The sequence below is a fragment of the Frankliniella occidentalis genome, unplaced genomic scaffold (assembly GCF_000697945.3).
Source record: "Frankliniella occidentalis isolate FOCC.00 unplaced genomic scaffold, Focc_3.1 Scaffold33, whole genome shotgun sequence".
Taxonomy (NCBI): Eukaryota; Metazoa; Arthropoda; class Insecta; order Thysanoptera; family Thripidae; genus Frankliniella; species Frankliniella occidentalis.
Genome location: NW_026267163.1, coordinates 466,220 through 477,792, shown reverse-complemented (window position 1 = coordinate 477,792; position 11,573 = coordinate 466,220). Strand labels below are relative to the sequence as shown.

The 11,573-nt window shown below is 55.0% G+C and overlaps 2 protein-coding genes across 2 annotated transcripts; both read left to right on the top strand.

Moving 5' to 3' along the window:
- Window positions 1–8,262, top strand: LOC113208400 (dedicator of cytokinesis protein 7). Its single transcript, XM_026425359.2, has 4 exons — window positions 1–114; window positions 395–694; window positions 786–6,491; window positions 6,578–8,262. The coding sequence occupies exons 2-4, from the start codon at window positions 437–439 to the stop codon at window positions 6,824–6,826; spliced, it is 6,213 nt and encodes a 2,070-aa protein (XP_026281144.1). The 5' UTR covers window positions 1–114; window positions 395–436; the 3' UTR covers window positions 6,827–8,262.
- Window positions 8,263–9,870: 1,608 nt separating this feature from the next.
- On the top strand, window positions 9,871–11,573 carry LOC113208403 (trichohyalin-like; the record flags this gene model as incomplete). Its single annotated transcript, XM_026425361.2, is given in 3 exon segments — window positions 9,871–10,018; window positions 10,514–10,652; window positions 10,749–11,573. Coding segments are annotated over 2 exon segments (959 nt in total), but the record flags the coding sequence as incomplete, so codon positions are not given.

Here is an 11,573-nt window from a genome sequence, read left to right as displayed (position 1 = left end):
CTCTGTTGTTGTTGTTTTTGTGAAGGAGCGTCTGTCAAGAAAGTAGTGAAATGGACATGACTCACGCCATACCATTTCTATTTAGAAGAATTTGAATATTTCAATATCATTCAAGTGAGTAAATTTCCTAATATTGTCATTTTTGATTAATAAACCCACCTATTCCTTAGGTCACGTTTCTAGGATGAACATCCCAAAATACTTCATTTCAACTGTTATCACTACACCTATCCTCTCAATTATAGTAGTAATTTTAGATTTTTGATATATGTTTCTATTTTGGATTTTGCATCTGTAATCTACAAAGTATTTTGCCTCATTTGGAGTGGTGTGATTTTAGGTTTTTCCTTTCAAGGACATTGATAATGTTTTTGTATATTTTGTTTGCTTACAGAAATGAGGATTTGCACTTAGAAATTAAAGTTCAAGCAGAACGATGGGATCTGTACAGCGGGCATTTGCCCAGAAACTGACAAAACAACATGCCTCTGATGTAAGGCGTCAAATAGCCGCTACATCATATTCAAGGGACGCCACCAAGACAGGAAGTGGAGCATCGGGTTTATCTTCTACTGTTTCTCTTGGTGATGTAGTCGATCCTCTCGATTATGAGGACTTTATCCAGCAACATCAACTCCTTATTGACCGTGACCCTCTCCGGCCTATGCTTGATTTTCCTGTGAATGATATTGAAGTAAGTAGTGAGTCACTTCACATATGATATCATGTTTATTTTTCTATTCAATTAATTCTTGTATTTTTTTTTTTTTTGTTTCTCTTGTTAGGTTGGAGTGATTCCACGAAAAATTCGCACAGAAGCACCAGTTTTACCAGAAGAACCTCTATCTGAACTCTCTCCTCAAGTTCGTGATTGTGTCGAAAGTTACACACGAGACTGGATAGTCGTAGATTATCGTTTTCGTCACCATTCTAGCAGTGCTTTTTCCCAAGACAGATCAGAGGAACGTCTCACAACATTGCAAAATATCCCCCATCAAGAATTTGAGGTTGATGGAGAAGCAGTCCCAACTGCTAATCCATCGGGACGTTTGTCAGTCACATCTGCTGACACCCCTCGAGGGAGTTGGGCCAGTTTTGATCTCCAGAATTCAGTTAGTGATCCTGTGATATCAGGTCTCCTTGAAAGAACTGCACCTGAGACTATTGACAAACTCAATGAATCCCGTCGGCAAGAGGGGAGGCAAGATGCTTTATTCTCATTGTATCCACAGCAAGATGAAGAAGATATGATTGAAAGAAGGATCTCAGCAGACATTCCAAATGAGCACATGGGTCACCGTATCCTAGTGAAATGTCTTCAGCTTAAGCTAGAATTGGAAGTGGAACCAATATTCGCATCAATTGCACTATATGACTGCAAAGAAAAAAAAAAGATATCTGAAAACTTTTATTTTGACATGAATCAGGAAGGCCTCAAAAGAATGCTAACATCTCATATACCTTACAGTGACAGCAGCACCTTGAGCAGATCATGCATTTTTGACATTACTTATCCATCGCCTGATTTGTTTCTTGTCATAAAACTTGAAAAGGTTCTACAGGGTGATATTAATGAATGTGCTGAACCATACATGAAAGATGACAAAAACCGTGAGAAAGTTAAAGCAAATGCTGTTGCAGCTTGTGAAAGGCTAGGAAAGTACCGGATGCCTTTTGCTTGGACTGCAATTTATGTCATGAACATTATAAGCGGTGTAAACAGCCTTGAGCGAGATTCTGGTAGTGACAAAGAAGGTAGTGCCTCCAACAGCTTGGACCGGAAACACAGCAATACTAGTTTAGAGCAGTTGAAGAAGAGAGCTTCTGACATGGGCACCCTCACTCGACGAGGATCTCTAGAAAGGCGCAGTGGATCTGAAAAAAGGCGCAGCTGGTCACCTGAAGACTTTGGTTCAAGTTTGGATACATTCCGACCAGTTACTCTAACCGTTTCGAGTTTTTTCAAACAAGAACAAGACAGACTGAGAGACGAAGACTTGTACAAGTTTTTGGTGGACCTCAAGCGCCCATGTTCAGTTTTAAAGAAGAAGTGTATACCTGGTACTTTAAAATTGGATATCTCCCCTTGCCCGGATGACATACCATACAGCTTGACACCGGAGCTGGCGAGGATCAATCCCTACCCAGATGAAAAAGGCCGACCCACGAAGGAAATCTTAGAGTTCCCTCCGAGAGAAATGTTCATCCCGCACTACTCTTACCGCAACTTGTTGTACGTCAGCCCCAAGGACCTGAACTTTGCTGGGCGGACAGGGTCGGCGCGTAACATCGCCGTCAAGATGCAGCTCATGTGCGGCGAGGAGGAGCACAACGCCATGTCGGTCATCTTCGGCAAATCGTCGTGTCCAGATTTCGCTTCTGAGGCGTACACCACCGTCAGCTACCATAGCAAGTGCCCTGACTTTTACGACGAGTTCAAACTCAAACTGCCGGCAAACCTGGGGGATCAGCACCACCTCCTGTTCACCTTCTACCACATCAGCTGCCAGCGCAAGGAAGAGAAGACGACGGTAGAGACACCCGTCGGCTACACTTGGCTGCCAGTGTTCCGCGACGGCCGCCTTCAGACGGGGGAGTTCTGCCTGCCCGTCATGATGGAGCACCCGCCGCCCAACTACTCGTACATCCCCCCGGATGTGCTGCTGCCGGGCACCAAGTGGGTCGACAACCACAAGGGCATCTTCGTTGTCGTATTGGATGCCTTGTCTTCGGTCCACACTCAAGACAAGTATTTGGACAAGTTCCTGGGGCTGTGCGCCGCTCTCGAGGACGGGTCCATCCCGCCACGCATTGGCGAGGCCAACATGGAGGGCGCGCTCAAGGCCAGCATACTAGAGCTGACGCACGCCAAGTCCGAGCCGCTCGTCAAGTTCCTCCCCGTCATCCTGGACAAGCTGCTACTACTGCTGGTGCGCCCGCCCGCTGTCAGCGGCCAGCTCATGAACATCGGCCAGACCACCTTCGAGGCGCTGGCCAGCTTGGTGAAGAGCATCACGGCGCTGCCAGAGGGGCAGGGGGAAGTCCAGCGGGACCAGCACGGGCGGCACAGCCTGCTCACGGCCTACATCACGTACCAGTGCGCGCTGCCCCACCCGGCCGAGGGCGCCGCCCAGCCCACCCTCACGGACCTGGGGCTGTCCCCGCCGCCGCTGCGCTCCACCAGTAACCCCAACCTGCACGGCCTCGCGGAGGAGGAGGCTCTGCTGTCCCCCACGGCCGGCGGTGCCCCTGGCGGCGCCGCCGCGGCTGCGCGGGGGCTGGACCGCACGGCCAGCATGCGCACCGCCGTGGGGCCCAACATGGTGCCCAGCGTGGTGGCGCTGCGCCTGGTGCACGAGGAGCTGGCCCTGCAGTGGGTCGTGTCGAGCGGCGCGGCGCGCGAGCTGGCCATGGCTAACGCGTGGTTCCTGCTCGAGCTCATGGTCAAGAGCATGGTGGAGCACCTCGCCGCCACGGACGGGCTGGACGCGCCCCGGCGGACGCCCGGCCGCCTGTCGGAGCAGTTCACGGACGACGTGACGACCCTCGTGTCCACGCTCACGTCCGACATCATCTCGCGCTGCAGCAAGGATCCACGCCTCGCGCAGAGCATGAACGCCAGTCTGGCCTTCTTCCTGTTTGACCTGCTGTCGGTCATGGATCGTGGCTACGTGCTGTCCCTCATCAAGACCTACTACAAGCAGATGTCGGCCAAGATCTCATCCCTGCCCGACGCTGTCGGACTGATCGGCCTCAAGGTGGACTTCCTCCGGATCGTGTGCAGCCACGAGCACTTTGTGCCGCTCAATCTGCCCTTCGGGACGCCCTTCACACCCAGCTCGGCGCCGTGCTCGCCCACGCCCTCCGTCACCTCCTCCAACAGCCAGTCGTCGTTCATCTCGACGCTGGTGGGAGGGGACAGGACGAGCTTCTCCGAGCTGTCGCTCGAGTTCCGCCAGCAGCACTTCCTGGTCGGGCTCGTCCTGGGGGACCTGGCCGCCGTGCTCACCCTGCCGCACGCCCAGCTGCACGCCAAGGCCGTGAACATGGTGCGCAACCTGCTGACCGGCCACGACAGCGATCCCCGCTACGAAGACTCGGAGTGCCGCGCCCGCGTCGCTGCCCTGTACTTGCCCCTCCTCACCATCGTCATGGACAACCTGCACCAGCTGCACGGCTGGCGGGAGCGGGGGCGCTCCTTGCTCTCGCCCGCTCTAGAGGACGGCCCCGAGCCGCAGCCGGGCATCAACCAGTCGGTGGCCATGGCCATCGCGGGGACGTCCATGTTCGGCGCGCGCACCGTGGAGCCGTACGATCCGTACGCCCAGCCCAGGAAGACCAGCCTGTCGGCGGACACGACGCGTCACCTGCTGGGCTGCTTCTTGTGGGTGCTCAAGAACATGAACAAGACCCTCCTGAAGCAGTGGTGGACCGAGCTGCCGCCGCAGCGGTTTCACCAGCTGCTGGAGACACTGTACGTGGGGAGCTACACGTTCGAGTACCAAGGCAAGCGCGAGATCCTGAAGCGCTGCGCCCCGCAGACTCTCGCCAAGACCACGGACGCCAAGTCCAAGCTCGAGGACATGATCCTGGGTCAGAGCTCAGCCCGAAATGAAATGATGCTCCGCCACAAGGTCGCCGGCGGCGGGTCCCCCGGCGGCCCGGGGTCGCCCGGAGTGACTGGAGGCGCCAGCACGGAGCGCCTGCGCTGGCGCAAGGAGCAGATGGCGTACCGCCCGAACACCGAGGCGAGCGACCGGCCCGCCGCCGACGTGGAGGCCGACGCGCACCTGGAGGGCAACCTGGCCACGGAGGTGAGCCTCGTGATCCTGGACACGCTGGAGCAGATGGTGGCCGTGGCGTCCCGCTCGGACGCCCTACAACCCCTCCTCGGCGCCGTGCTCAAGGTGTTGCTGCACGCGCTCGCCCGCCACCAGAGCTCCACTGTGCTGAGGCACATGTTTGCCACGCAGCGGGCGCTCGTCTTCAAGTTCCCCAACCTGCTGTTCGACGAGGAGACCGAGCAGTGCGCTGACCTGTGTCTCCAGCTGCTGCGCCACTGCAGCTCCAACAGGGCTGCCGTGCGCTCACAGGCGTCCGCCTCGCTGTATTTGCTCATGAGGCAGAACTTCGAGATCGGCAACAACTTTGCGCGCGTCAAGATGCAGGTGACGATGTCGCTCAGCTCCTTGGTCGGCACGAGCCGCACCTTCAGCGAAGAATCGCTCCGCCGGTCGCTGAAGACCATCCTGGTCTACGCGAGTGGTGATGCAGAACTGCAGGAGACGACGTTCCCCGAGCAAGTCAAGGACCTCGTGTTCAACCTGCACATGATCCTGTCGGACACGGTCAAGATGAAGGAGTTCCAGGAAGACCCGGAGATGCTGCTCGACCTCATGTACCGCATCGCCAAGGGCTACCAGAACTCTCCGGACTTGCGCCTGACCTGGCTGGCCAACATGGCGCAGAAGCACATGGAGCGCAACAACCACACGGAGGCCGGCATGTGCCTGGTGCACTCTGCTGCGCTCGTGGCCGAGTACCTCCACATGCTGGAGGAGCGGCCGCACCTGCCGCTGGGCGCCGTGGCGCTGGAGAGGGTCACACCCAACGCGCTGGAGGAGAGCGCCGTGTCCGACGACGTGGTGAGCCCGGAGGAGGAGGGCATCTGCCTGGGTAAGGATTTCACGGAGAGCGGTCTGGTGGGTCTCCTGGAGCACGCTGCCGGCTCCTTCAACCTGGCCGGCATGTACGAGGCCGTCAACGACGTGTACAGCATCCTCATCCCTATGGCCGAGGCCAACCGCGACTACAAGCGGCTCGCCAGCATCCACCACAAGTTGCACGAAGCCTTCACGCGCGTCGAGCAGCTTCAGGGCAAGCGCGTGTTTGGGACGTACTTCCGGGTCGGGTTCTACGGCTCCAAGCTGGGCGACCTGAACGGAGAGGAGTTCATCTACAAGGAGCCGACGCTGACCAAACTGCCCGAGATCTTCAGCCGCCTGGAAAACTTCTACGCTGAGCGGTACGGCACCGACAACGTCCAGATCATCAAGGACTCGAACGCCGTGGACCAAAGCACGCTGGACCCGGATAAGGCCTACATCCAGATTACCTACGTGGAGCCCTACTTCGAACCTTACGAGCTTCGACACCGACAAACTTACTTTGACCGCAACTTCAACATCAAGCGCTTCGTGTACGCCACGCCGTTCACCCCCACGGGCCGTGCCCATGGCGAGCTTCACGAGCAATACAAGCGCAAGACCATTTTGACCACTGCCAACCACTTTCCTTATGTCAAGACCAGGATTCAGGTAGTGAGCCGCAAGGTGATAGAGCTCATCCCCATCGAGGTGGCCATCGAAGACATCCAGAAGAAGACAGCCGAGCTGGCTCAGTCTATCCACCAGGAGCCGCCAGATCCTAAGATTCTGCAGATGGTGCTTCAAGGCTGTATTGGAACCACTGTCAATCAAGGCCCTATGGAGGTAAGATATTGCATTCCAGACTAATATGCTTGTAATATTTGAAAAAGTAAAAATTATTAATATCCTTGTTTCTTTCCCTTTTCCAGGTGGCTCTTGTCTTTCTCTCAGATTTAGTTGATGGACAGAAAGCACCCTCAAAGTTCCAGAATAAGCTAAGGCTATGCTTTAAGGATTTCTCCAAAAAGTGCTCTGATGCTCTGCGCAAGAACAAAAATTTGATTGGGCCTGATCAGCGTGACTATCAAAGAGAGCTTGAGCGAAACTATCATAGGTTTAGTGATAGACTCATGCCATTAATCACTTTGAATAATATTGCTGGACGGAACCGCAAGTGAACAATTTTACACTACATAGTGTGACATAAAATTGTAAGATTTTGAACATTTTAAGCCCTTTTATGGACTGTTAAGTAGCCGCTTTAGCCGGAACTGATTTTATTTATTTTGACATGTTTATTAATCCACCAATTTTTATTTTATTCACAAGTGCATATTTCACATTTGTGTTGATGTTATATTTGGTTCTGGCCAAATGTGTGAAATTATATTCCCAATATTTTGTTTTGTTTTTCATTCCTTTAAATTTTGATTTACTTCAAAAAAATTCTTGTAATAAGTTAAGATCAGCACTGCATTCATTTTTCTCTCATCGGGCTGTACTAAGAAATCGGTTTTCAAGAACTTTTTCCCTTTATTTTGTGACAAATGGCTTATTGTATGTAATAGGTATACTGTTTATGAGGGTATTTACTTTTTTAAAGTACTGTACGTTATAAAGTTAGGCATTGACTGCAGGAAGACTGAAGTCAGGTGACTTACATGTGCTCAGTGTATCTTCATCTTTTTCATTTTCATTCATTCTTTTTTGCAGTAATCTTCACAGGGTGGTTCCCGCAGGCATGCATGTGTCTATGGATTCTCTAGTCGTCCCTTTGCTTTCTCTGTAAAGTCCCAAATATGAACTGCCTGTATTACGTATTGTATTGATTATTCAGAATTACTTTACGGTGTGGTATCATCATTAGTTTAAGCTATTTGCAAATTGATTTCTAAGATTTCCAAAGCTTAGTGTGATAGTTCAATGCCATTTCCTTGTTTATTTAATTGTCTGAAAGGATGTTATTGCTTCAAAGGATGTTACCTAGCAGTATTTTCTCTTTTAATTTAGAAAATTTATGACATTATTTTTTGGTGTCTTTTTTCCTTTCTATTGCACCAATTTTCTAACCTAATATTATCATGAAACGCATTATTACATGCTCAAATGTTCTTGTTGAACTTGTAACTAAAGTCTGCATTTTATCTCTTCAAACTACTGTATTTTCTGAATCATTTGAATTTTGAGTCTAATGTGTCGCGACAAGTGCTTGAAAAACTGCCTTGCACAATGCTTAACTGATTCCTTTGGCAGCTTCACTTTAGCAAAAAAAATTGAGAGCTCTTGTATCACCACATACTTTCATAGTAAGATGTACAGTTGCTTTTTGTAAATTGTTAATATTGTGGTCTCATTATTTAATCTGTCAAATTTTGTATGGACCAGCAATGTTTTATTCAGGAAGGAAAAAGCCACACTGAAAATAGAACTGACTTCAATTTATAGACCATCGTCTCACTAATTATTTTATGTGGAATCGAGGGCGGCACATGGTACTAGCAGCTGTGCTGCCTTCCTTGAACCCATGTGTCGCTCTCCTATTTTCATTCGATGACTGTTAGCTGTAGTTTTGTACAATTTTTAAAATCCTGAGGCAATAAACTGCTACTCTCTACTCTTCGTGTCATTCCCTCATTTCTTAAATCACTTGGGCGACAGTTGGCTGCCATGCCGGGGCCGGGCCATCCCCTTGATCCGAGCAACCCCCTAACTTTTACAACCTTGTTTTGTTTTTGTTTTTTGCCGCCCTCTGGCCTTCCTCCCCTACGCACTGCTTGCGTCACCGCGGGGCCTGGTGCGAGAGAAGACCGCAGCCCAGCCAAGTGACAAACAATTTCACATTCCATTGGGCCCTCCGCTGGAGCCTGCGCTGGAGCTGGCCCGGGGCGCGGGGCGCACTGCGTCGCGGTGGCGGTCCCCGCCCTACCCGCCCCACCGCCTAGGGATCGCGAGAGGTCCCCGATAGCGAAGCTTGTACCGTGCGCCGCGCGACCCCCTCGCGCTAGACCCACTGACGTGCAAGTGCGCGCACCGCCCACGCCACTCGCGGGCGGCCGCGCCGCTTCCAGCGAGCCAAAGCAATATCTGCGTCGTATCGCTGGCCGAACTGACACCCCCACACCCTGTTTGCGACATCGACGCGGGGCGCATCTGGACAAGGGGACGCGGCGGGAATGAGATTCGAATTGGAGGGAGTCCGCTCCATCTGCTACCGAGTTAGGGCAGGGCCGCCGTCGACCGCAGAGGGAAAGGCGGGACCCCTCCCTTCCCCTCCCCGGACGCTCCCCGGGGCCTGCAGACTGATTCCGAAGAGACCTCAAGGGGCGCTGCTCTATGAGTGTTACAAGGACAGAGCAGGACGGAGCTATGCGGAAGGTATAGGAGAGGGTTCTTCGGAATCAGCCGGCTGAGCGCGGCTGCCGCCACTGCCGCGGCCGCCGTACTCACAGGTGGCCGCCCCGCACGTAGCACCTCCCCGGCGTGACGTGGCGGGGCGCGGCCCCCCGGCGGCCGGCTGGAGGCCTGGCGGCCGCCGATAAGGGGTAACCGCTTCGCAGACTGATTTTACCGAGCGTGGCGCAGGCGCGACCCGGCGCAGCTGAGCGCGCGCGGAGGCACTGGGGCGTGGTATTGGGCACAGGACGTCACGGGACCCGACCGCGGGGTAGCGGTGGTGGACGGGGCAAGGCGGGGCGGGGTGGGGCGGGCCAGGCCAGGGTGGCGCGCGTGAGCACGGGCATGCACTAGCCCCCCGGGTGGGACCTGGCTGCCGCAAAGCGCCGTGCTGGGTAGGCAAACAGTGTTGATGAGCGCAGGGGGGGCACGCGGATTGCCTACTCCAACCCTGACAGGCCGAGGCCCCTGGCTGGGTAGGCACCTCTGGGGTTTGCAGCACATCGCAGCCGAGCGGGTTGCCTATTCCCGCACCGACAGGCTGAAGGCGCCTGGCTCGGTAGGCAATATCAGAGTCCTCAACGCAGAGCGGAGAAGCGGGTTGCCTACCCCGCGGCTGTAAGGCGCTTCGGTTACTGTTCGGCATACTGCTTTTGCGCAGGAGGGGGCGCCAAACGAACGAGGCGATTGGTCGTGCGACGCGGGGGCGCCCGGGAGCCTCAGCTGGCTCTCTGGGTCTCCGCGGGGGGTGAGCGGCGGGGGTGCGGGGGTGCTGCCGGCGCTGGGTGCGTCGCCGTGCGCGGCGCCTCCCCGCGGTCTATAAAAGCCCTCCGGCGCCGGAGCATCCCCACAGTGCGCCGCGAACGCTTCCCTGGAACGCCAGCGAAGCCCTCACACCAACCCGATCAGCTGCGCAGTCCGCCAGGCGACCCCTTTGCGCCCAGAAGTCCTCCTCCGAGTAGAACTGGCCCCAGCAGGTGAGTGGCCCATTTAGCCATTGTCCGGTTAAAACTGTGATGAGATGCGGTCAGTTCAAGTGTTGTGTGGACAAGTACAATTTTTTGGAAACGTAAGTGTTATGGAAACGTGATAGACAGGGTGGTCCATAGACCCCTTCCTTTATTCTGCTTACACTGTACCGAATGCAGGCGTGCGGGCGGGCTTGCCTACCGTCACTCACCACGGCGCCTTATGGCTCCGTGTGGGTATGCAACCCACCAGCGCTCCTGCATGCGGACAGTAAAGTCTAAGCAAAATAAAGGAAGGGGTTGGTGGGCCACCCTGTATATGGGGACGTAAGTTTTATGGAAACGTCATTCCATGCACAATTTCATGCGAAACGACGTGATACTGATATTGCGAAATAATACAACTGCCATGGCATACAACTGCTTTCGAGTATATAATGAGTCTGGTTGCGCATTAGCCGTGGGTCGAGTGTCTGTACAGTGCGTGGCGTGTGTCTGGCCCAGGTGTGATGAAGCGGCCGAGGCTGCGCATCCTGTCGGCGCTGCTCCTGTACCTGTGGCTCGGCGCCCCGGCCGTGGCGTGGGGCGACGCGGCGGGGCTCACCGGCACTCCCACCGGCAACGACCTCCTGGCGAACGACAAGTAAGTCGAGTGATTTGACGACTTATGGTTTGGTGGATGGATAAAACCTTCTTACCTTTTGTGATTACATCCTGGCTCTCTATATGTTCCCCTCAGATATGTGTACGACTTGACAAACGACCTTCATGATGCGGTGTCCGAGGACGCGTCCGCCAGCCCGCTTGATGAGGCGCGGCACTTCGACGGCGGCCTCGAACGCCGCGTCGTATCCGAGCGTCGGCTGGACGACGCCCGACGCGTTGAAGTGAGTCGGGACGCCCTGCGACGAAGCGACGAGCGACGAAGTGCGGAGCGTCGTGTGGAGGGGCGGCGCAGCGCGGGGCGTCGAACCGACGAACTCCGAGCCGACGAGCGACAGAGCGCCGAGCGGCGGGCCGACGAGCGACGCGTGGTTGAACGACGAGCCGACGAACGACTCGAGGACCGCGCAGACCGCCGCATGGACGACAGCCGTCGCGGTGCTCGTTCTCTGAACCGGCGTGCCGACACCGAGCGTCGACTGAGGCGTGAGGTCCGCTCGCTAGACCGGCGCGCCGAACGACGCAACGACGCATCCAGGCGACTTGACGAAGAGCGGTCCGATGTGCGCCAGGTTGACCGGCGCGCAGACCAAGGTCCCCGACAACTTCGTCGAGAAGAGGCCCGCCGGACCAACGACCGACTCGATCAGGCAACGAGAGAGGTACATACCGCTCGGCAACGCGAAGGCCTGCGCGACTCTCTCGAGCGCCGGGTCGAAGAAGCTCGACTGGAACGCAGTGAAGCCCGCCGGGAAGTCCGCTCCATCGAACGACGAGCAGACAGACGGGACAACGAGGAGAGACAGGTGCGATCCCTCCGACGAGACAATAACCAGGCTGCCCGATCTCTCGAACGCCGAGCAGAGAGGCGAGTAGACGAGGAGCGACAGGTGCGATCCCT

What these genes read in the sequence shown, in the direction of transcription:
- LOC113208400 (XM_026425359.2), top strand. Translation starts at nt 437, where the DNA reads ATGGGATCTGTACAGCGGGCATTTGCCCAGAAACTGACAAAACAACAT. An exon ending in TTCCTGTGAATGATATTGAA is followed by an intron (nt 695 to 785) that starts GTAAGTAGTGAG and finishes TTCTCTTGTTAG; the next exon opens with GTTGGAGTGATTCCACGAAA. An exon ending in TCAATCAAGGCCCTATGGAG is followed by an intron (nt 6,492 to 6,577) that starts GTAAGATATTGC and finishes TCCCTTTTCCAG; the next exon opens with GTGGCTCTTGTCTTTCTCTC.